Raw genomic sequence first — 23,444 nt, forward strand, 5'->3', positions numbered from 1 at the left:
ATTCTTAAACATCCCAACGTCTTGGACACTGAAATGAAGTATGAACATGTGTTTGTATCTTTCTAACAACAGTTCTTTTATTTCAAGCAACTTGCTTATAAATTAAAACAAATTTTAAGGCAAACACAATGAATTGTCTGAAGCATAATTAAAAGTGAAGTTTGTGGAATAAAATGAACAATAATAGAAACATAATAAAACTACATTTAATAGATGGTGGATATATTCCTATGAAAATTATGGAAGACAAAAATAAAGCAATTTTGAGGAAATGTCTCTCAAAATTATTTTAAAAAAATAAATACCTTACTTAATGAAACAGAATGCTGTTTCCTAGCATTTTAAATAATAAGAACTATGTGTATCTGTCTATATGCATTAATTGTCACCTGGTTATATGAACCCCTCACCCACCCATAAGTTGAACCACCAGTCTTCTGCTCTAATACTTTCTAGTGGACAGACTGTTGACACTCCTAAGATTTTTTAAAATGATTTCAAGATATTTAAATGCTATTAGGTCATCAAAAGCTTAAATCCCAATCATTCAATATAGACAAGAACAAATGGATTGAGGTGAGCAGTCGAGTCCTCTCTTTGTAGAAAATATTGGGAAAGTTAGAGGAGTTGCTTATGAAAATGTCATAGGAAAACCTTCCATTGGCTAATGCTATGATGATAATATTATTGCAATATATATATGTATCAAATCAATACATTGTACACATGTTAAACTTACACAATGTTATATGTCAATTATGTCTCAATAAAAGGTTTTAAAAAACAAAAGAAAACCTTCCAAACATTGGCGGAGAGGCAATCTCAGACTGGGGAAAAGGATATGAGTAAAAGCAGTATTGAACAAGTGTGCTATCACAAAATATACACAATCCTTTTCTTACAAAGTTATCATCTAGGTAATCAAAATAAATGTTAAAGTTAGACACTTAACATGGCTGAATAAAGATGTGTAATTGAAAACTTTAGGAGCAGTAACTGATATTTGCGCAATCTGAAAACCAGATCAGTTTGGCTCCAATCCTATCTCTGGCCTCAGCATTTTGAGATAAAAACCCATTATTAGAAATAGAAGAGCATGTTACATGGCAGATTTTCAAAAGCAAAGATTATACCTAGCAAATAGATTGAAATGACTCAAAAATTATCCACACTAAATATCCAACGTTTATAAAATATTATTATCCTTACCTGTATATTTTCTTTACTAGTAAGAGGTTTTCCTGAGTCAAATGATTGAAACATCTGTCAATACACAAAACATTAACATTAGACACAAGAGTATTGAGTATTCCTTTAAATGAAATTGTGAATGTGTTCAAAAAGTATTTTAAATATCATTTTTATTGTAAAAGTAATACAAGCTCTAGTCAGAAAAGAGAAGTTTGGTATAAAGAAGAAAGTAAAAACCATATTTAAACCGACTTTTTTAGGTTGTCAATGTTAATATTTTGATGTCTTTACTACTGATTTCTTTTCGATATATTTTTAAATTTTATATCTGGATTCGTATTCCTTTTCACTTAACATTCCTAAAGAGTCATAATTATTTTCCACTCCATTTAAGTTCTTTGTAAACCTCAGTCTAATGGCTAGGTCATGTTCTATCCTATGAATGTAGCATAATAACTTAACCTCTTTCCTCTTGTTTGACATCCAAGAGGCCCACTTCCCATCGTCACCGCTCCCTTCCTAGTTTAAATAACATTGCTGGCTATTCTGTCTGTATTTCTGATTATCGCCTCTGGATGGATTCCTGGAAGCAGAATTGCTGCGTCAGAAAATAAGAATATATTGAGAGAACTTAAAGGGGCTGGCTCAGGTTACACTTCCATCCACGTTGTATGAAAATGCCAGGATTACTGCACTTTTAACAGCACTGGGTATTAGCACTGGAAAACATCTTTGCCAGTTTGAGGTAAAATTGTATTACTCTTTGGAATGACTCTTTTTGTGGTTATTTTCCTTTTTTTGTGAATTATCTGTTAACAGATTTGCCTCTAAATATAAGGTTGCTTTAGGAAACATTCCATTTATTTGCCACAGGAGATTGTTGTATTGTCCTGTAGCGTGCATTCCTCTTGCTACAGAAGGCCTTTTTAAAAGGTACTCATTTGTAGAAGTCAATACGGATGCCCCTTCCATATCCCCTTGGTCACCTGGGGGTCACCAGCAGCTTCCGTGGAAAGGTCATTCACGTATGGACGGTATCCTACTTCAAGGACATGTACCTCTTTGCTTGAGGGCATTCTGTGGCCACAAGAGTGTCCAGGAGAGGCTGGAAGTTCAGAGAGCAACCCGAACCAATGAGGGACAAGAGATTCCTCCACCCACTCCCTCTGAAGGCCCTGGTTGTCCACGGCAGTGACCTCTTAATGCTCTCTGGAATGGTCTTCCTCCCTTCACTATCTGACTTTCCCACTGGCTCACCATTCCTCCTGGAGTCACCTCCCAAGTACACTACTTGCTCCCAAATCCTTATCTCAGGATCTGCTTTTGAGGGACCCCTAAACCAAGACATCACATATATCTCTTATTGGAAGAAAGTATTGGCAAGTGTTAAAAAATTTTTTTAAATTTCCTTTTTTGAAAATATTCTTTATCTCCTAGAATACACCGAAAAGTGAGTAACTGAATCAGGGGGGAGAACTTTGGTGATATAATCTGAAGACAGTTGATGGGACTTTAGATTTGGAGATGAGGGCAGAATCCCCATTGGAAAGATAGAATGTTTTTAAAAGCCTGTGAAAAGTCTAATAGTCATCTGTAAGACTTTTTCAGTTATTTCTTTTACAACTAAAATCTAATTCATTAATCCTTTCTGTAAATAACTAGCCTGCAACCTAATAACATTGGCACCTATTTTAATTATAAACCCTGAAGGCATTTCCCCTTTTAATTACACTTTTTAAATTCCCAATAGAAGCTGGAAAGCTGCAAATTAACTTTGAGAATACAAAATTTAAAGTTATAATCCATTGGGAGACAGTTTACCCACACTTCTGTCTTATGAAAACTAGTTGATAAAAATGAAGTTTGGCATTTACCTGTAAAAATTAGTTTCAGACTGTTTGTTTGTTTGTTTTTTGGTGAAAGCAGTGAGCATTGAAAACTCTCTCTTGTTTCTCATTCTATCCAATTGGCTTCTCTTTCCTTCTCATCTTCCTGGACTCTACGTGTGGATGACCCTAAGGTTCAGTCCTCTGACTTCCACTTTTCTCTATCTGCCTTGGTCACCAGCTGATTTCATTCAGTTTCAGGATTTTAAACTTTTTTTGCTTTTTGAGGAAGATTGGCCCTGGCCTAACATCTGTTGCCAATCTTCCTCTTTTTCTGTTTTCTCTCCAAAGCCCCAGTACATAGTTGTATATCATAGTGGTAGAGTTGTAGCTCTTCTATATGGGACGCCACCACAGCATGGCTTGATGAGCAGTGAGTAGGTCTGCGCCCAGGATCCGAACCGGCAAACCCCAGGCCGCTGAAGCAGAGCTTGTGAACTTAACTGCTGCGCCACCAGGCCGCACCCAGTTTCATGATTTTAAATCTCTACACTAATGCTCCCAAATTTACCCTCCCAAATTTGCCCCAACCTCTCCCTTAAATTCCCATCATATACTCTCTGCAGTCACCTACACTACATCTCTACCTCTATGTCTACCAGGGATCTCGGACTTAACATGTTCCACCCCTGCCCGGAGCAGTATTCCCCATCTCAGTTAATAAAAACTTCTTCCTACCAGTTGCTCATGTTCAACACTCTGCAGTCATGCTTGACTCCTTTCTCTTACATCCCATATCCGAACCATCATCAGCAAATGGGTGATCTATTTGCAAACGATCATCGTCAGCTCTACCTTTGCAATATATCCAGAATTTGACCACTTTTCACTCCTTCCACCACTATTATCCCAACCATTGTCACGTCTCATTCAGATTATTTGCAAAGGCCTTTGCAAATAACTGGTAACTGGTCTCCCTATTTATACCCATGCTCATCCACAGTCTATTCCCCAAACAACAAGTAAAGTGCTCCTTCGAAATTTAACGCCTATCCTGTCACTCCTCTGCTCAAAACGCTACAAGGTTTTCCACCTCATTTAGTTCACTAGTAAACTCTAGTCCTCACCCAGCTCTGCGAGGTCCTACCTGACCTAGCTCCTGGGTCCCACCTCTTCTCCTCCTCTTCCTCTATTCCGGCCTCACTTGGCCGCCTCGGTTTCCCTCAACCACATTTTGCAGACACTCCCTCAGGGCCTTTGCCCTTGAACTTCCTCCTATTTGGGAGATTGTTCCCTGAAATCTTTTCCCTCAAAACTGCCTTATTAGAGAGACTTCCCAAGCCACCCTGAATAAAACAGCCACCCATTGCTCTGGTCATTCTCTGTCCCCTCAACTCAGCTTGATTGTCCCTCATAGCACCTTACCACCTGACACATTTATCTGCTTAATATGTTATTGTTTGTCTTCCTCACTGGACTGTCCAATGGTAACATGCCTCCAGGAAGGCAATAACTCCATTTATCTTTTTACTGTTCTATCCCCATGCCTAGAATAGTGCCTGTATTCAGTGAGCACTCAATAAATATTTTTAAATGAATTAAATATAACTTTAATAACAAAATGCAAACCATTTACAATAGGGAAAGGCTGCTGACTGAGAAGCAAGCAAGAAAATATGCTAATTTAACCCAGGTAAGAAGATTAGTTCATGTCACAGAAACTGACTGACTTCTCTCTAGATAGATAGATAGATATAGATGTATATACATATAGACACACACACACACACACACACACACACACACACATATCCTATTGCCTACTGAATGCCCCGCTTAGGATTTTCTGTAGATAACCTCACACTTACCCTATTACAATAAACTATAACGCTGTAGCAGTCAGTATAAGAAATAAGCAGCTACATTTTGGGAGAATACACTGAAGTTATAAATGTATTATATGTAAATATAATGTCAGCTTATGCGAGCAATGTTCAAGACCTCTAGCCTCTTCCCCAGTTTCTTTTAGGTCCTCCAAATCTGAATCCCTCCAGAACGTACTGTGTCTGTCAGTCTCACTCCTCACACATATGGTCTCCCTCAGGAAGCTGACTTGTTACCTCCTCCTCTTTCCTTTATTGCTGGCATACGAGGGTCAAGCATCTGCCTAAAGCAAGATCGCCCAGGGATTCCCAGGTCACCACGAAACCAAAGCAGAGAAAAATAACAGCTCACTCTGATTTAAATATAAACGCCAGTATTCATTTTCAAGGATGCTTCAGTTATCCAATTTACAAATACAAATTAAGCAAGCCAAATTAAGCAAGCCAGGTAAAACTATCTCCCAAAGTCAAAAAAGACTAGGCAAAATAGAGGAACATTCTCTCCTCACAGAAATCAGAAGAAATTTGAACAACACATGCTTAACTCTTTAGTATATAGTATATAAATCAAAAATATCCAAATGAAACAGGAGAGACTGTTTTGAAAAAGAACATTAACCAAAATTATAAGATTGGACTCAAAAGTCTGAGAGGTAGTGGCTGATGAATGTGTCTACTGAGAATACGCATGATAACTACAGCATAGAGCCAGAATTTCATTGCAAAAATCTACTCTAAGACCACACTCCCCCCGAGACACCCTTCCATTTCAAATGAAAGGAAATGAAGCCTTGTAAAAGCTCGATGTTAGCTATAACCAGGCTTAACAATGAGGTCTGCAGTACCAGAGTCTTATAAATACACTTTTGTGGACACATTCCCTAGATTCTAGGAATGTAGCCTTCAAAATTTAAAGAAATGGCTTTGAGTCAAATCAACAGACTTACCTTCATTTTTCCAGTAGCTTTACTGCCAGTGGGAATTGAGGAAGACATGTTTTTTCCATTAAAAATCTGAGATATCTCATGAAAGGCTTCAGAAAAGAATCCTAAATCTATGAGGACTTCTATCTTTAAAGGAAAAAAAAATAACATTTTAAATTAAACAATTTTTTTTACTTACAAAATCAAAATTTTAGAGAAAAATCATCAACTTTCTGAGACCCAAAATTTCTGCTTAATGTTGGTAAGGCATTATAAATTAATGTTTAGTAAATACAGGTAGATGGGGATACACGTGTTTGTGTGTAAGCCAGTTTACATGTGCGATGGACCAAGAAGCTAAAAAACAACAGCAGGCGATTGTTCACAACAATAGGTGTTTATCAGATGTGGCTTACTTCATCAGAGACAACCGCATAAAAATATGAGAGGCATGCAAGAGTTTAAAAAAAATAACTGAATTTATCTTTTGTTCCCATGGTGAACTATGGTTTAAAAGAAAAACAAAACAGGTATTTAAAAATTCAGGGGGAAGTCAAGATGGCGGCGTAGGCAGACTCGGAACTCACCTCCTCCCGTGGACACAGCCAATTTACAACTACTCGTGGAAAAATTATCCCTGAGACAGAACTGAAAACTGGATAAGAGGAACCCCTGCAACAACGGACAATCCTAACTGAGGTGGAAGAGGCAGAGACTCCCTTCTGGAGAGGAAAAACGCTGCCTTCACAAGCCGCCAGCTTCACGGCCGCCGGGAGCAGCTCACAGGTACGCAGCCTCCCTGGAGGCGCGGGGCCCTGAGCCGGGGAGCGCCCCCGCTGTGGGCATATTGTGGACCCAGCACAATCGACACCAGCGGCATAATATCTGACTTTGCTGCTACTAAAACATTGGGGAGTAACCCCAGAAAACCCGGTTCACAAAGAAACTAAAACCGGCTCTTAAAGGGCCCACATGCAAACTCACCCGTTTCAGAAAGCATCCTAAAATCACCAGAAAGAAAGGTGCACAGTGCTGTGGTGAAAAGAGACTCACCTCATAGGCCCTGAGTGCATCTCGGTGAGGGGTGAGACCTCTCCAGGGACTGGGACATTGACGGTGGCCATTGTTGTGGCCTGGTGTGGGTGTGCTGACACAGACGCCATTGGAGTTCTCCCTGAGGCCTGCTAGCCCAGGTCTGCTCCACCCGCTAGAGCACCGATTTAATCCAGCTCAGCCAGGGCAGGCAGCCCACCCTAGAGACTGGCCCCACCCAACAACAAGCCCTCAGGCAACTTGTGGGCCTGCATACATTGTTGACTGGATTCTCTGCAGCCTGGCAACTGAGCCAACTTTAGCGGGGCAGGGTGTGCACAAGGAGCGGGTGGAGAGTGTGGGGCTCCCACCATGGAGAGACTGGGTCCACTTGGGGAGGACGGGGCGCGCACATGGGGCAGAACTGTGTTGACTGTGTGTGTGGACCTGTGGGTGGCAGGGCTTCTCAGCTGCAGAAGACTTGTGCTTCTCAAAGACCCACATAGGGGGTTGCCCCACCTTCCAAAGCCTGAAACAATTGGGTGCTCCTGTGCCTGAGGCCAGCCCCACCCAGCTGCAATCCTCAGAGAGCTGACAAGAGACCTAATAGGCTAGAGGCTTACAGCAATTGTAAGGCCCTGAGCCTAACAACCTGCCATGCTGGGGGCCTACTCACTTAAAAGAAATACTGCAACACAAATGTGGTATTAGAACTTGCAGCCAACTGTGCTGGGGCTCCCCACACGTGATAAAGAGACTGAAGGGCCCACAACAACTACAAGCAGCAGAGCATTACAACAGCTGGCCAGGAGCATAACTCAGCCTCCCTGGGCGCCTACAGGGAGAACAAACAGGCCACAACAGAAGGACACACGTAGCCCACATAGGGGTCACCCCCTGGAACATCAAGAACTGAGGGAAGCACACTGGAAGCCTCCTAATGCATCACTTACATAAGGTCACCTATCCAAGAGCAGGAGACGTAGCTGACCTACCTAATACGTAGACAAAAGCACAGGAAAAGAGGCAAAAAGAGGAGGCAAAAGAATACATTCCAAGTAAGGGAATAGGACAAAACCCCAGAAAATGAACTAAGTGAAACAGAAATGAGCAACCTACGTGACAGAGAGTTCAAAGTAAGGGTGTTAATGATGCTCACTGATCTGGGGAGAAGAATAGATGAACTCAGTGAGAATGTCAACAAAGAAATGGAAGATATAAAAAAGAACCAATCAGAAATGAAGAATACAATACTGGAAATGAAAAATTCATTAGAGGGACTCAAAAGCAGAGTAGAGGATACAGAAGAACAGATCTGTGAGCTGGACGAAAGACTAGAAGAAATTACCCAAGGTGAACAGGTAAAAGAGAAAAGAATTAAAAAGAGTGAGGGCAGTCTAAGGGACCTCTGGGACAACATCAAGCGCACTAACATCCGTGTTATAGGTGTCCCAGAAGGAGTAGAGCGAGACAAGGGGGCAGAGAATCTATTTCAAGAAATAGTAGATGAAAACTTCCCTAACCTAAGGAAGGAAACAGACATCCAGGTACAGGAAGCACAGAGAGCCCCAAACAAGATAAACTCAAAGAGGCCAACACCAAGACACATCATAATCAAAATGTCTAGAATTAAAGATAAAGAGAATCCTAAAAGCCGCAAGAGAATGTCAAGTTACATACAAAGGAAACCCCATATGGCTATCAGCTGACTTCTCAGCAGAAACCTTACAGGCTAGAAGAGAATGGCACGATATATTTAAAGTGCTAAAAGGAAAAAACTTACAGCCAAGAATACTCTACCCAGCAAGGCTATCATTCAAAATGGAAGGAGAGATCAAAAATTTCCCAGACAAGCAAAAATTAAAGGAGTTTGTCACCAAGAAACCAGTGCTACAAAAAATGTTAAAGGGACTGATTTAAGGGGAAAAGAGAAGACCACAAATAGGAAAAATTATCTATTTCCATGATAAGAATGTAATGGATACAAATGCACTAAAAAGAGGTTAGATATGATATCAAAAACATAAAAGGAGGGAGGAGGGGAGTTAAAGAGTACAGCTTTCAGACAGAGGTCAAACTAAAGTGACCATCAATTCTGTATAGAAGAAGAAAGGAACAGAGAAGGACTACTAAAACACTGAGAAAAAAAAAAAGTTTAAAAATGGTAGGAAGTACATACTTATCAATAGCTACTTTAAACATCAATGGACTAAATGCTCCAATTAAAAGGCATAGGGTGGCTGACTGGATAAAAAAACAAGACCCATATATATGCTGCATACAGGAGACACACTTCAGACCTAAAGACACTCACAAACTGAAAGTGAAGGGATGGAAAAAGATACTCCACGCAAATGGCAATGAAAAGAAAGCTGGGGTAGCAGTACTCATATCAGACAAAATAGACTTTAAAACAAAAACTGTAAAAAGAGACAAAGAAGGGCATTACATAATGATCAAGGGAACAATCCAAGAAGAGGATATAACACTTGTAAATATCTATGCACCCAATGTAGGTGCACCTAAATATATAAAGCAATTATTAACAGACATAAAAACAGAAATAGACAGTAACACAACAATAGTAGGGGACTTGAACACTCCACTTACACCAACGGATAGATCATCCAAACAGAAGATCAATAAGGAAACATTGGCCTTAAACGACACACTAGAACAGATGGACCTAGTATATATAGAGAGAGCATTCCATCCAAAAACCGAAGAATACACGTTCTTTTCAAATGCACATGGAACATTCTCCAGGATTGATCACATATTAGGTCACAAAACTAGTCTCCATAAATTTAAGAAGATTGAAATAATACCAAGCATCTTTTCTGACCACAGCAGTATGAAACAAGAAATCAACTATAGGAAGAAAATCAGAGAAGCCACAAATACATGGAGATTAAACAAAATGCTACTGAACAACGACTGGGTTAACGAAAAAATCAAAGAAGAAATCAAAGAATACCTGGAGACAAATGAAAATGAAAATACGACATGCCAGAATTTATGGGATATGGCAAAAGCAGTTCTAAGAGGGAAGTTTATAGCAATACAGGCCTATCTCAACAAACAAGAAAAATCTCAAATAAACAATCTAACAATGCACCTAAAGGAACTGGAAAAAGAAGAACAAACCAAGCCCAAAATCAGTAGAAGGGAAATAATAAAAATCAGAGCAGAAATAAATGAAATAGAGACCGAAAAAACAATAGAAAAAATTAATAAAACCAAGAGTTGGTTCTTTGAAAAGATCAACAAAATTGACAAACCTTTAGCTAGACTCACCAAGAAAAAAAGAGAGAAAGCACAAATAAGTAAAATCAAAAATGAAAGAGGAGAGGTTACAACAGACACCTCAGAAATACAAAAGATTATAAGAGAATACTATGAAAAGCTATAAGCCAACCAATTCGACAATCTGGAAGAAATGGATAAATTCTTAGAATCATACAACCTTCCAAAACTGGATCAAGAAGTAGAGAATTTGAATAGACCAAGCACCAGTAAGGAGATCGAAACAGTAATCACAAACCTCCCCAAAAATAAAAGTCCAGGACCAGACGGTTTCCCTGGTGAATTCTACCAAACATTCAAAGAAGACTTAATACCTATCCTTCTCAAACTCTTCCAAAAAATTGAGGAGGGGGGGAAGCTCCCTAACTCATTCTACAAAGTTGACATTACCCTGATACCAAAACCAGCCAAAGACAACACAAAAAAAGAAAATTACAGGCCAATATCACTGATGAACATCGATGCAAAAATCCTCAACAAAATAGTAGCAAATCGCATACAACAATACGTTAAAAAGATTATACACCATGATCAAGTGGGATTTATTCCAGGGATGCAGGGATGGTTTAACATTCGCAAATCAATCAACGTAATACACCACATTAATTAAATGAAGAATAAAAATCACATGATCATCTCAATAGATGCAGAAAAAGCATTTGACAAGATACAGCATCCATTTATGATAAAAACTCTGAATAAAATGGGTATAGAAGGAAAGTACCTCAACATAATAAAGACCATATATGACAAACCCACAGCTAATATCATCCTCAATGGTGAAAAACTGAAAGCTATCCCTCTAAGAACAGGAACCAGACAAGGATGCCCACTGTCACCACTCCTATTTAACATAGTACTGGAAGTCCTAGCCAGAGCAATCAGGCAAGAGAAAGAAATAGAAGGGATCCAAATTGGAAAGGAAGAAGTAAAACTGTCACTATTTGCAGATGACATGATTTTATATATAGGAAACCCTAAAGAATCCACCAGAAAACTTTTAGAAGTAATAAACGAATATGGTAAAGTTGCAGGATACAAAATCAACATAAAAAATCAGTTGCATTTCTGTACACTAACAACGAAGTAGCAGAAAGAGAAATTAAGAATACCATCCCATTTACAATCGCAACAAAAAGAATAAAATACCTCGGAATAAACTTAACCAAAGAGGTGAAAGATCTGTACACTGAAAACTATAAAACATTTCTGAAAGAAATTGAAAAAGACACAAAGAAATGGAAAGATATTCTGTGCTCTTGGATTGGAAGAATTAACATAGTTAAGATGTCCATACTTCCTAAAGCCATCTATAGATTCAGTGCAATCCCTATCAAAGTTCCAACAACATTTTTCACAGAAATAGAACAAAGAATCCTAAAATTTATATGGAACAACAAAAGACCCCGAATAGGTAAAGGAATCCTGAGAAAAAAGAACAAAGCTGGAGGTATCACACTCCCTCATTTCAAAATATACTACAAAGCTATAGTAACCAAAACAGCATGGTACTGGCACAAAAACAGACACACAGATCAATGGAATAGAATCGAAAGCCCAGAAATAAACCCACACATCTATGGACAGCTAATCTTTGACAAAGGAGCCAAGAACATACAATGGGGAAAAGAAAGTCTCTTCAACAAATGGTGTTGGGAAAACTGGATAGCCACATGCAAAAAAATGAAAGTAGACCCTTACCTTACACCATACACAAAAATTAACTCCAAATGGATTAAAGACTTGAATGTAAGACCTGAAACTATGAAACTTCTAGAAGAAAACATAGGCAGTACGCTCTTCGACCTCGGTCTTAGCAACATCTTTTCAAACACCACGTCTGACCGGGCAAGAGAAACAATAGAAAAAATAAACAAATGGGACTACACCAAACTAAAAAGCTTCTGCATAGAAAAGGAAACCATCAACAAAACAAAAAGACAACCTAACAATTGGGAGAAGATATTTGTAAACTATACATCTGATAAGGGCTTAATCTCCAAAATATATAAAGAACTCATGCATCTCAACAACAAAAAAGCTACCAACCCAATTAAAAAATGGGCAAAAGACCTGAACAGACATTTCTCCAAAGAAGATATACAGATGGCCAACAGACACATGAAAAGATGTTCAAAATCACTAACTATCAGGGAAATGCAAATCAAAACTACAATGAGATATCACCTCACGCCTGTCAGAATGGCTATAATTAACAAGACAGGAAACATGTGTTGGAGAGGATGTGGAGAGAAGGGAACTCTCATACACTGCTGGTGGGAGTGCAAACTGGTGCAGCCACTATGGAAAACAGTATGGAGATTCCTCAAAAAATCAAGGATAGAACTACCATATGATCCAGCTATTCCACTGTTGGGTATTTATCCAAAGACCTTGAAAACACCAATTTGTAAAGGTACATGCACCCCTGTGTTCATTGCAGTGTTATTCACAATAGCCAAGACTTGGAAGCAACCTAAGTGCCCATCAAGGGACGAATGGATAAAGAACATGTGGTATATATACACAATGGAATACTACTCAGCCATAAGAAACAATGAAATCCAGCCATTTGTGACAACATGGATGGACATCGAGGGTATAATGCAAAGTGAAATAAGTCAGAGGGAGAAGGTCAAATACCACATGATTTCCTTCATTAAGTAGTAGATAATAACAACAATAAACAAACACATAGGGACAGAGATTGGATTGGTGGTTACCAGAGGGGAAGGGGGGAGGGAGGAGGGTGAAAGGGATAATTCGGTGCATGTGTGTGGTGATGGGTTGTAATTAGTATTTTGGTGGTGAACATGATGTAATCTATGCAGAAATAGAAGTATAATGATGTACACCTGAAATTTTTACAATGTTATAAACAAATGTTACTGCAATAAACAAAAAATTTAAAAAAACAAGAAAGAAAAACAAAACAAAAACATTCCTGATGTTCTCTAACATCTGAGGCAAGTCAAACAGACCAGGAGATGAACTCCACAATGTATCAACATAGAGACAACTATTCATTTTCTTATCCATAATTAATGGACATTGTCAATTTTAAAGACATATACTTAACAACATCAATCAATTGGTAACTATACATTGTACACAGCTTATTTTGAAGGTAACCCAGTAGGACTTTCAATCAGCAAGAAAATTACAGGAAGAAAAGAAAAGTTCATGATCAAATTCGTTCATTCATTTAACATATTTATTGAGCACCTCTTATGCATCAAGACCTCTTGGAGGTTACATTCCATCAGGATGCATATTTAGCTAAATTTAAGTGATACAGGAAGATATACACAGTATGAGAAGGGATGGAGGGTACTGACAAAATGCTATTTTCAAAATTGTGATCAGGAAGGACTTCTCTGAGGAGAAAGCCTTCAAGAGAAGATTTGGAAATGACGTGAAGGAGAGAGATAACGTGAAAATCTGCGAGAGGACCTTGAGTACAAAGGTCATGTGGTGGTGGGAGCAGTCTAGGGGTCTTGGTGTGCTCACGGAACAGCCTGTGTGGTAGGAGCTTAGGGAGAGGGGAAGGGGGATAGGAGGCAGGTGCGAATGGTGGGCTGTCAACCAGAGTGAGGACTTGGGATTTTATTCTCTGTGTGATAAGAAGTTATTGGAGAGTTTTGAACAGGGCAGGATCCTAACCTGACTTATGTTTCGAAAACATCTCATAACTTTGTAGAGAGTAGAGAAGGGTAAATTGTGGAAGCAGGGAATAAAATACAAAATTGGATGAAGATTATATATATAACATAGAAGAAAAAAATTCAATTTACCCTCAACATGTATACCCATCTTCTCTCTCTTTTCCTTTAAGCACTATCTTAGGAATCTCAAGAATGTATAGATTTTAAAGAAATAAAAAGAAGATAAGTTAGAGGAAAATAGGGTGTGACAATAACATGAAAATAAAACATAAAAGGTCAGGAGAATATTTTTCATAGAGAAGAGAAAACTGCTGTCTATTGGGTTACAAACTCTGGTTCATGCCTAAGACACCTTGGGCTCCAATCTCCCTGGTGCCATATAATAGGCATTGGGGAATCATATGAGCTCTTTCAGACTTCCAGATGAACAGTCTTTTTGTTATCCCTTGGAGGAAACACTTCCCCATATCTGTGTGAGGTTAGTCTCCTCTGGTCTTGACTATAAGATTGCTGTACATGGACTAACTGTAACTGTTAAGGCTACTTCTGGTTTCAGTTTATCATACCAATCTGACCACTTGAAAAAGGAATGGTGACAATAATGGACATGGATTTTCGGAAATGACCAACACTGTGAACACAAACAAGCCAGATGGAAAAAAGAACTACTCATAAATCAACACTTGACTCACACAAATAGAGAACCGTCAGTACCCTTCCTGGGAATGTTAGATATGTTGAGAATAATAAATCTTTCAAGATGTCGGCAGTTCTAAAGTGAAGCCAGACCAGTTGATCTTGAATAGGTCTTAAAGCTTTCCCTGAAAGACACTGGTGCACTGTAGAAACTTAACAGCGTGATCTATCGCTCTTTGATGTGTCAGAAAGCATTATTGTTTGCTCTTTCCTGACTGTGACTTTTCTCTCTTCCCATTCACTGACCCCAGTTTACTTCAGAAAGGTCGGGCAAACTCTGCTCATACAGGCTGTCAATGCCTCCTCTGTATGATGCATCAGTTGCTCTTTCCATTGTTTCTGTCAGAACTCCAGTCAGGTTTTCCACTCCAACTGTGCCAGTGAGACCCCACTTCCATCTCACTCTACTCCTGACACTGTTGCCAGATACATCTGATCATGTCCTTCCCCTGATCAAAATTCTATAATTAATTCTCAACCCAAGGCTACAGAATAGAGTCCACAGTTCTTCACTGGCTTTTAAGCTACTCTAGAATAAAAAGAGTTGCCAAGTGCTAACAATCCAATAAAAAAATAGTCATTTAGGGGGCCGGCCCTGTAGCGTAGCGGTTAAGTGCGTGCACTCCGCTACTGGCAGCCTGAGTTCGGATCCCAGGCACGCACTGATGCACTGCTTGTCCGGCAATGCTGAGGCAGCCTCCCACATACAGCAACTAGAAGGATGTGCAACTATGACATACAACTATCTACTGGGGCTTTGGGGAGAAAAAAGGAAAAAAAAAAGGAAGAGGATTGGCAATAGATGTTAGCTCAGAGCCAGTCTTCCTCAGCAAAAAGAGGAGGATTAGCATGGATGTTAGCTCAGGGCTGATCTTCCTCACAAACAAACAAACAAACAAACAATAGTCATTTAATGAAAAACTTCGTTTCAGATTATACCTTTCAGTGCCTCTCTGGGTCTCCTTCTGACATGTTGCCAAGGGTCATTGCAACACTCCCATGTTCTTGCCTCTTGACGACAGACCAGAATAAAACCGTTACCCAATTCTGATTCCACAATCTCCTCACTTCTCTCACTGCTCAGCCTCCACACTATGTCTCAGTCTGGAATTCAAGACTTGGCCCCTGCTATTCTCCACATCATGGACCTCTGGTATTCTCGTGTTACCTTCTCCATCCTCCCTACTCAAAACCTCCACTCCAGTCTAACTGAACGACCCCTGTCCCGAGAACAAGTTAATACTTTCTCACCTCTGTATCTTTCATACCTCTGTCTGCCAAGAATGTTCCCTTCTTCCTGTCTCCTGCTCAGTTAGTTCTACTCTTTTCAAGCCTAAATTTTTTCTACTTAGTGAAACCTAGAGACCCAAAGCCGTTTTTCCCGCTTTCAAACCCCTGGAGACAGCGTTCATCATACTCATTTCAAAACGATCAAGAGGCAGGTGCACACGTTATTTTCTTGTGTATACGTCCTGTCTCTCTTCCCTACTTTCACTTCCTTATCAGCAAAGACCATGGGGTGCTTTTCTTTGATTAGAATTACTAACATGGTGCTTTTATACAGGAGGTACTCAAGAAATGTTGTTTCAGAGGTAAAACAATAGATATTTACCAAGCATCTTCCAGGTGAGTTACCACTAAACACGAAGGAGAGTGTGGACAGTAGGCACTTGATAAATGTCCACAGATTTTACATTTCACTTTAGTAATTAATTACTGAATATCAAGTATATGAATTTATTACTCAAGACACTATAGGAAACTAAAAGATGAATAAGATACAGGCCCGAGCCTCAAGAATTTTGCAATCTTGAAGGGAGCACCGTTTTTAGAGAAGGAAAGAGAAAAGTTGTGTGCAGATTTTTAAAAAGTGTTATCGGATTTCAAAAGTAGGAGAACTCTTAAGAGTTCAATAACTCAGAAAGAGTGATCCAGAAATTTTCATGGCTCATAAATTATTTCTTCCTGGGCTAAAATATGTTATCTTACTAGTCAGCACCAGACTTCCTCTTAGGGAAGGTATCGTCCTTATTTGGAAACAGAATGTGACGGACTATTTGGGTCTGCAAACATAGGCCCAAGGGCGGGGTCTGGACAAAGAGAGGAGTTCCAAGGGAAGTCTAATTTCCCCTCATTAGAAAATGAGAAAGGGGAGGGAAAGATTTTGGGAAGAAGGGTAGAGGGTATTTCCAAAAGAGGAGAAAGAGGGTTAAGCCAGCATTATGTTGGAGCCCACTCACTCCCAACCGCAAGAGCTGATTGTGCACATCTTGTCCCAGCTCTCATTCAGTAGCACCCAGTCGATAGGCTGAAGTCAGCTACAGTGGGAGTATTTACACTGTGGAAATTATAAATGCTATATATCAGAGGCTTTTTTTTTAGAGTGAATTGTGAAACATTTACCAGCACACAGCTGATTAAGCCATGGGATGGGAAGAAAAAATGTGAGATGTTGGCCAAGAAATATTTTAAGCTCAGAGATGCCAAATATTCCATTTTAAATTGTTTCTTTTGCCTCAAATTTACCTGTGTTCCCAATTTTCAGTCAAGTCCAATACAGAACTAAAAGCCTTGAGTGAATGTGTTGTATGTGTTTATGTGTGAGTGTGTGTGTGTGTGTGTGAGTGTAAAATAGGAATAGGGTTGAATTCCATGTTAGAGATGAGGAGGTGCAGAACAGGGAGCAAATTTGCTGGATGTCGAGATGATTCGACAAAACAAATTCAACACGAGCGAGAGCCTGCGACCCTATGTGACTAGGAAAAGGAGCAGAGAAAGTGAGGTGCTTCACGTTTTCACTCCACGTGGGGTTCAAGCCAACTGCACAGGAGTCTTAGAGACAGAGAACCTCAGCTGACTTCTAGGTAACAGAATTAATTGTAATTTAGTGTCCATGTGTTTTGTCACTTCCATTGCCTGTGCAAGGAAAAATTCTCGTCTACCACGATATACATAAAGATCCTTAGCAAAAATTTCACAGAAACTTCAGAAAACTGACTCCTTAGTCTCCACTAGGAAATCAGTCTCTCAGAAGTGGTGATTTCCAGGCTGACTGGTGTCGGGCGAGCCTTGTTACCAGGTGTAGCTGTTCTTCACTTTACTGTGGCCCAAGCATAAAATGATCTAAACCTTTCTAACTGGCTCTTTCTCTTTCTCATACTTTATTATAATGATGGGCAAGTATTTTTCTTTATCAGCACAACACCATATTATTATCAGCTTATTATGAGTATTAGAACCAAATTAATTAATGATAATATCTTTAATGGTTCAAGAATATCAAATGTCTTAAAAGCTTGCAACATACCTTGAGGATTCTTGCTTCTAGATTTCTGATTAGGTCTTGGCAAATTCCAGAAACAAAATATTGGTACAATGCAAGGAGAGGCAGAATCTACCAACAGAAAAACACTCTTTGTTTTAAAACATATTTTATCAAGTTAATAACCTAATAGTAAAATTAAAGCAAATATTAATATAGGAGATGTATGAAAAATAGTGATTGATTTTTCCAAGCTATGAAACTATACTGTTCAGTATAAGTGAAATGATCTACCTAGCATATGCCTCATAATTTTCTCAGAACTTTGAGGTGTATCAGGGACTTACAGTTCCACATAGATGCCATTTGGTACCCAAAACCTAGGTTTCACATCTCTTTAGGCATGGAAAAGTGAAAATCCAATTAGTTCTATTCCTTGAAAAAAATTAATTCAACATACATGTATGAATCACTGAGACCTGTGGAAACATTCTAGCAAATGAGCTATCAAATACATGCAAACTTTAAAACAAAGGAACTCACATCCCTGTCCCCTGATAGCTCCTACTTATTCATTTCAACGTCAGCTGCTATTAGTCTTCAACTGGAATATCTCTATCAGCAAAAAATATTTATAACATGCCTATTATGTGTTAGGCACTGTTGAATGAGAACAAGCCAAAATCTAACCAGCCCCTGCCTTCACAGAGCACATATTCTATTGATTAAAACCCAAGCTTACTCTTCACATTGTATTTTTATTTTCCCAGAATTAACCCCAAAGTTCAACCCTTCTTAAAATCTCATGGGTAGATGTGAAGGCTTACAGACTATCAATATTTCAACTGACCTAGCCACTACCCAGCTGGACACAGGTGTTGAGGGAACAGGTTTGCCTAGACTTCTGAACAGCTCATGATCTCAACTTAAAACTAGAGCTCAGTTTCTACAGCTGGGTCCTGCCCCACTAAAGGGAGATGGAGCAAAAAGGGGGATTGGGATCCCCATTATTTAGCAAACTATATCCCATGATTCCACAATAGGTCCCATAGCAAATTTTACATGTGACAGCAATTTCCTTAGCCACTGGGCTTCTTCTGGAGGGTAGTGTAATACAAAATGGAAACTGTGTACATCTTGCAAGTTCATCTAAGGAACCTCTAATTGTCAGTCAACTGGCAGCTGCTAATAGCAACAGCCTTTAAAAAGGATTAGAACTGGTCTTAAACGATTTCAAACATAATACATTTTTCTACAATTATGCACTGCAAACATAACACAATGCCTTTTTCTACAATTAATGCAGCACAAAACAATGAGTTGGCTATTACCTTTGAGATTGTTTCTTTTCTTTAGTGAGAAATAAAAACACACCATTTTATTGCTTCCAATTGCTCAATTATTCATAAAAATGTTCTCAATTTCTTAAGCTTCAGAGGAAAAAAAGTCTCATTTCTTTTCCAATGCAGCGATATATATTATATATGAATATGACTAGGCAGCTAAAGATTACCCAGGGGATAGAACTATTTTCTAAATTCAGAAATGAATCCCTTTAACAATGAGAGGAGCACTGTTTTGTTATTTTTTCTAATAAACAATTTCTTGCCAAATCTTCGAAGTGTTAAAAGCATTTATCAACCTCTCCACTTTAACACATGGCTTTATAATTTAACAACTCATATCAGGGGGCAATAAATCTTTTCAATATAAAGAGAGAGAGTGATTTTAGGACAAGAGAATAGAAAACAACATATAAAAAAAGAAAGTAGGTATGAAAATTATGGAGGAAAGGGAAGAAGCAGAAAAAGAGAAAGAATAGATACTAAGAAGCAAATATGGGGGGAGGTACAAAAAAGAGAGGAAATAGCATAAAAGAGGAAAATAGAAAAAAATAAGATAAAAGAGAAAAATATAAAATGACCAACAGTTAGAACACACTAATTTATTTTTAAAATACAACCCACTTCAAATTTGTGATATATAGGGTGATTTATTTCCCCAAAGGAAAAGAGAGTTGTATTTGGGTTTCTGAATTTCCTAGGACATGAAGAAACATCTGCCTTTTATTTCACAGTTAGAATCTGCCGTTCACTTAGATGCACCTTTAACAGAGAAAAGTCAAGAGACACAAAGATAAATTTATCTCAATAAAGAAATACTCTCATAGTTTTGGCATTGATACAACCTGCACGACTTAATGCAGTGAGTTACATGTGCAAGAGATTCCTCTGTTTGAGACTAGCAAAACATTCTAATCAACTTCACCAAATGTCTTAAGGAAAAAAAATAGATAAAAACAATAGAGTGAAAAGAAAACAAAATCAAATAGACATTGCTCTCGTATCCAAAATGCAATGTAAACGATGACGTCGAAGAAAGAATATTAAGTAATACATTTTATTTTAAAGTACAGATAAGAATCCTGAATAGAGTTTAAAAGTTAAACAAGAACTGACCAGAAGAATATTAGCAAAATTCGAAAAGTATAAAGGAAGTGGGGCAAAAATACCACCGTGAATTAAGATTTGTTGGCTTTACAAATTACTTACTATTAGATTTTGCTTAGCAAAGTGCAGTTCACGTATAATGTAATACAGACTTGCAACCACAGAGCAAATGTCAGCCCTGTATCTATCCGAGAAGAGCTCGATGCCAGGTAGAAGCTGAGTGATTTCATACTGAGCATAGCAACGTTCAGCTTTGGGGTGTGGAAGTGTGGTTCTAAGCAAACCCTGAAAATGACAAAAGGTGAAATTAAGAGCTATAAATCACATTTGTAACAATGAAAAGAAAGATAAGTATCACTTCCTAAAGTGCTTAGCATATATCTAGTACACTGTACTCTGTAATGAACAGTACTTATCATTAATGTTATCATGCTTTTACCACTCAAGATTTAAATTTCATGATAGTCAAATACTTATTCTTTTCAGAAGAAATTATCATTATATTAAGTTATCATTTCTTGAGGGTCAATTTTGTATTGGTCACTATTGGTAAATTCTTTATAAACATTATCTCATTTAATCTTCATTTAACCCATTCCTAGAAGGAAGGATTATTATCTCACAAATGATATAATTGAGGCTTAAACAATTAACTTATCTGAGGTCACACAGCTAATGGCGGCAGAAAGAAGATTCAAAATCATGTCTATTTAACTCAAAAATCTATGTTCTTTCCACTATACCAAACTATAAGAAGAGGAGATAACTTATTTCAGAAGTCTAAATCAAGCAGAGGTAATTCTGAACTTTGAATTAAGTAAAAAGGTGATTTGTTTAACTTAACCAGTTTTTCTTAAGAAACTTATATGACCAACATTGTACCAGATGTGGGAAAAAGATGAATACACAAAATCAAATTTGACATTTAGGAGTACTTCCTATGTTATCTCAAATAATTAACATTGATGACAAATGCAATATAAAATTATTCAAATGTATGTATCAGGAAAGAATTTTAATCAGATCACTCATTAAAGTTATAAAGTACCTACTCTAAAATACTATGCAGTTGTTTAAATTTTTAATTTTACAAATTTGCTTTTAAAATCATAAAAGAATTAAGAAATTTTTAAAATAAATCCCACTAGCTAATTTTTATTTTAGGAGTAGTATTACTAAGAAATTAGGTCCACATTAAGCACAAAGTCAAAATTTTTTTAAATCACCTATTTTCTAAAATATAAACAGCATTATCTTCAAGAACAAGGAGTATCAGAAAGTGAAGGATGCAATATAAGGAGTCAGAATCCAATTTCATTCCCTTTGCACCCCTGCCTTTCACCTCTTCCCTTTGAATCAAAGACAGGAAGTATATGGAACATAAGAAAATTGAAAAGTCTGGCCTTCCATTCAGAGAAGCCTTTCCCAAAGAACTTACCTAACCAGATTTCATAACCTATCAGACCCCTCTGATACAAAGAACAAGAGTGCCCATCCTTCAAAGTAAACAGAACCTTTAGTAGCTTGCAAAGGCTCCCGGCTACATCCCAAATATCAAAACATCTTGTCTTCCAGATAAAAGCTCCTTTCTTCTTTGGTAAAGTCAAACCCAAATCCTGAGAACAGCAAACACTTCCACTCTGTAGCCTTCAACTTGTTTCTAGCTTTCATTATATGGTATATTTTACATCATGCGATCAAGCAAACCTTATGTAGAGATGAGGTAACTTAAGGCAACCACTTGGAGTCAAGCAGACTGGCTTCATTGCGTGTTGGCAACATGATCTTACTAATGACAGGAGACTCAGTTTCCATTTCCGTACAACACCTTCTTCTGTAGTTTAGGGAAGCAAACTGACTCGGTGGAATATCAAAGCTGAAAGTGGCACAAGGGTTCAGCCAGCGAAGGGAAGAGGGACTTATGACATTTAATCAAGGCTCATGCTATTCTCCTACCCATGAGTTTTATGAATATGATAAACTAGTACGGCACTCTTTTACTGACTGCATGAATGGTCACGTTACTGTAGAAAGACATACATAAAGTGTTACCTGAAAAAGTAATGCAGACAAAATGCAACAGTTGGTTCTCCTTTCAACATCCAACGTCTTGATAAATCTAAATAAGCATAAGAAAAAGAAACTGATTGATAGAAATTTTCCAAAAATATTTTTATATAAATATGTGTCTCTAATACTCATAGATTTTTCCAAAATTAAAATAGTCTTTGTGATTCTGAAAATGCTACATGCTCCTGTAAAATCCAGAACACAGAAAAACATACAAAAGAAAATAAGAAATCACATGTAATCCTACCACCTAAACATGATTACTGATAACATTTAGGCGAATTTCCTTCTAGCTTTTTTCGAAGTATAGTTATACACGAACACATAATAAGACTAGAATTATGCAATACGTACTATTTTATAAACAAATTTTCCATTTGTGGACATAACGAGCTACATTATAATTTTATAGAACTTTAATATTTTATCATATGGATATACTATAATAGGAAAATATTCATCTTCATTTTGGTTTCTTCAAATGCTGAGATAAACATTGTTGTACCTACACTTTTGAGCATCTGTCCTATAGTTCCATTGGATAAATCCCTAGAAGTGGAATTTTTTGGGAAAAAGAGGCACACAACTTTTAAGTTTTTGATAAGTATGTTTAAATAGTTCCCTCTAAAAGACTGAAACAAAATGTTTTCTCACGATCAGTATATTATGGACCCATTGACACTATTAAGCCTTTCCACCAAAGATTAAGGTAATGTTTCTCCATTTACTACTGTCTCATTTTACATCCCTTAGAAGAGTGAGATTTCTTTATATAGGTCTTGAAACTCTTACGCAACTATAAATCACATTACCTCCTTCTAAGTTTTATCTAGATAAAACCAGTCAGTCGGCTTCGCTATATTAATAACAACATCTATCTGAGTTTAGCTTCTCTATATGGATAGCCGAGTGCTGTGTTTTGCCCTTCTGAGCAGTGAGGAGAAGAGTTTCTTCTCCTCGGGGAGTCTCCCAGAACAGCCAAAGCCCCTGTAGAATTATATATCCTGTGGAAGTCAGACTTCCAGCTGGGTAACCAGGAAATGACTTGGTTGAAAACCACTAGGTAATAACTTCAGAGGCTCAGAGAAGCTGAGGTGCCCTCTGGTAGGAATGCTATGGCTGTTCTATTTTCAAGCTGTG

General features: G+C 38.0%; 1 protein-coding gene across 6 annotated transcripts in view; it reads right to left on the bottom strand.

The window, feature by feature from the left end:
* The window catches only part of CFAP54 (cilia and flagella associated protein 54), a 289,887-nt gene that overhangs the window by 107,383 nt on the left and 159,060 nt on the right, over positions 1-23,444 (bottom strand). For all 6 annotated transcript variants that reach the window (XM_087449073.1, XM_087449072.1, XM_014780106.2 and 3 more), the window contains 5 exons: positions 22,287-22,353; positions 20,337-20,519; positions 17,830-17,916; positions 5,848-5,970; positions 1,210-1,263 (listed from right to left, as the gene is read on the bottom strand). In XM_087449073.1, coding sequence (XP_087305199.1) covers positions 1,210-1,263; positions 5,848-5,970; positions 17,830-17,916; positions 20,337-20,519; positions 22,287-22,353 — 514 coding nt within the window. The remainder of the gene's footprint in view (positions 1-1,209; positions 1,264-5,847; positions 5,971-17,829; positions 17,917-20,336; positions 20,520-22,286; positions 22,354-23,444) is intronic.

The sequence above is a fragment of the Ceratotherium simum genome, chromosome 25 (genome assembly GCF_057802395.1).
Source record: "Ceratotherium simum simum isolate JZ-2026a chromosome 25, ASM5780239v1, whole genome shotgun sequence".
NCBI lineage: Eukaryota > Metazoa > Chordata > Mammalia > Perissodactyla > Rhinocerotidae > Ceratotherium > Ceratotherium simum.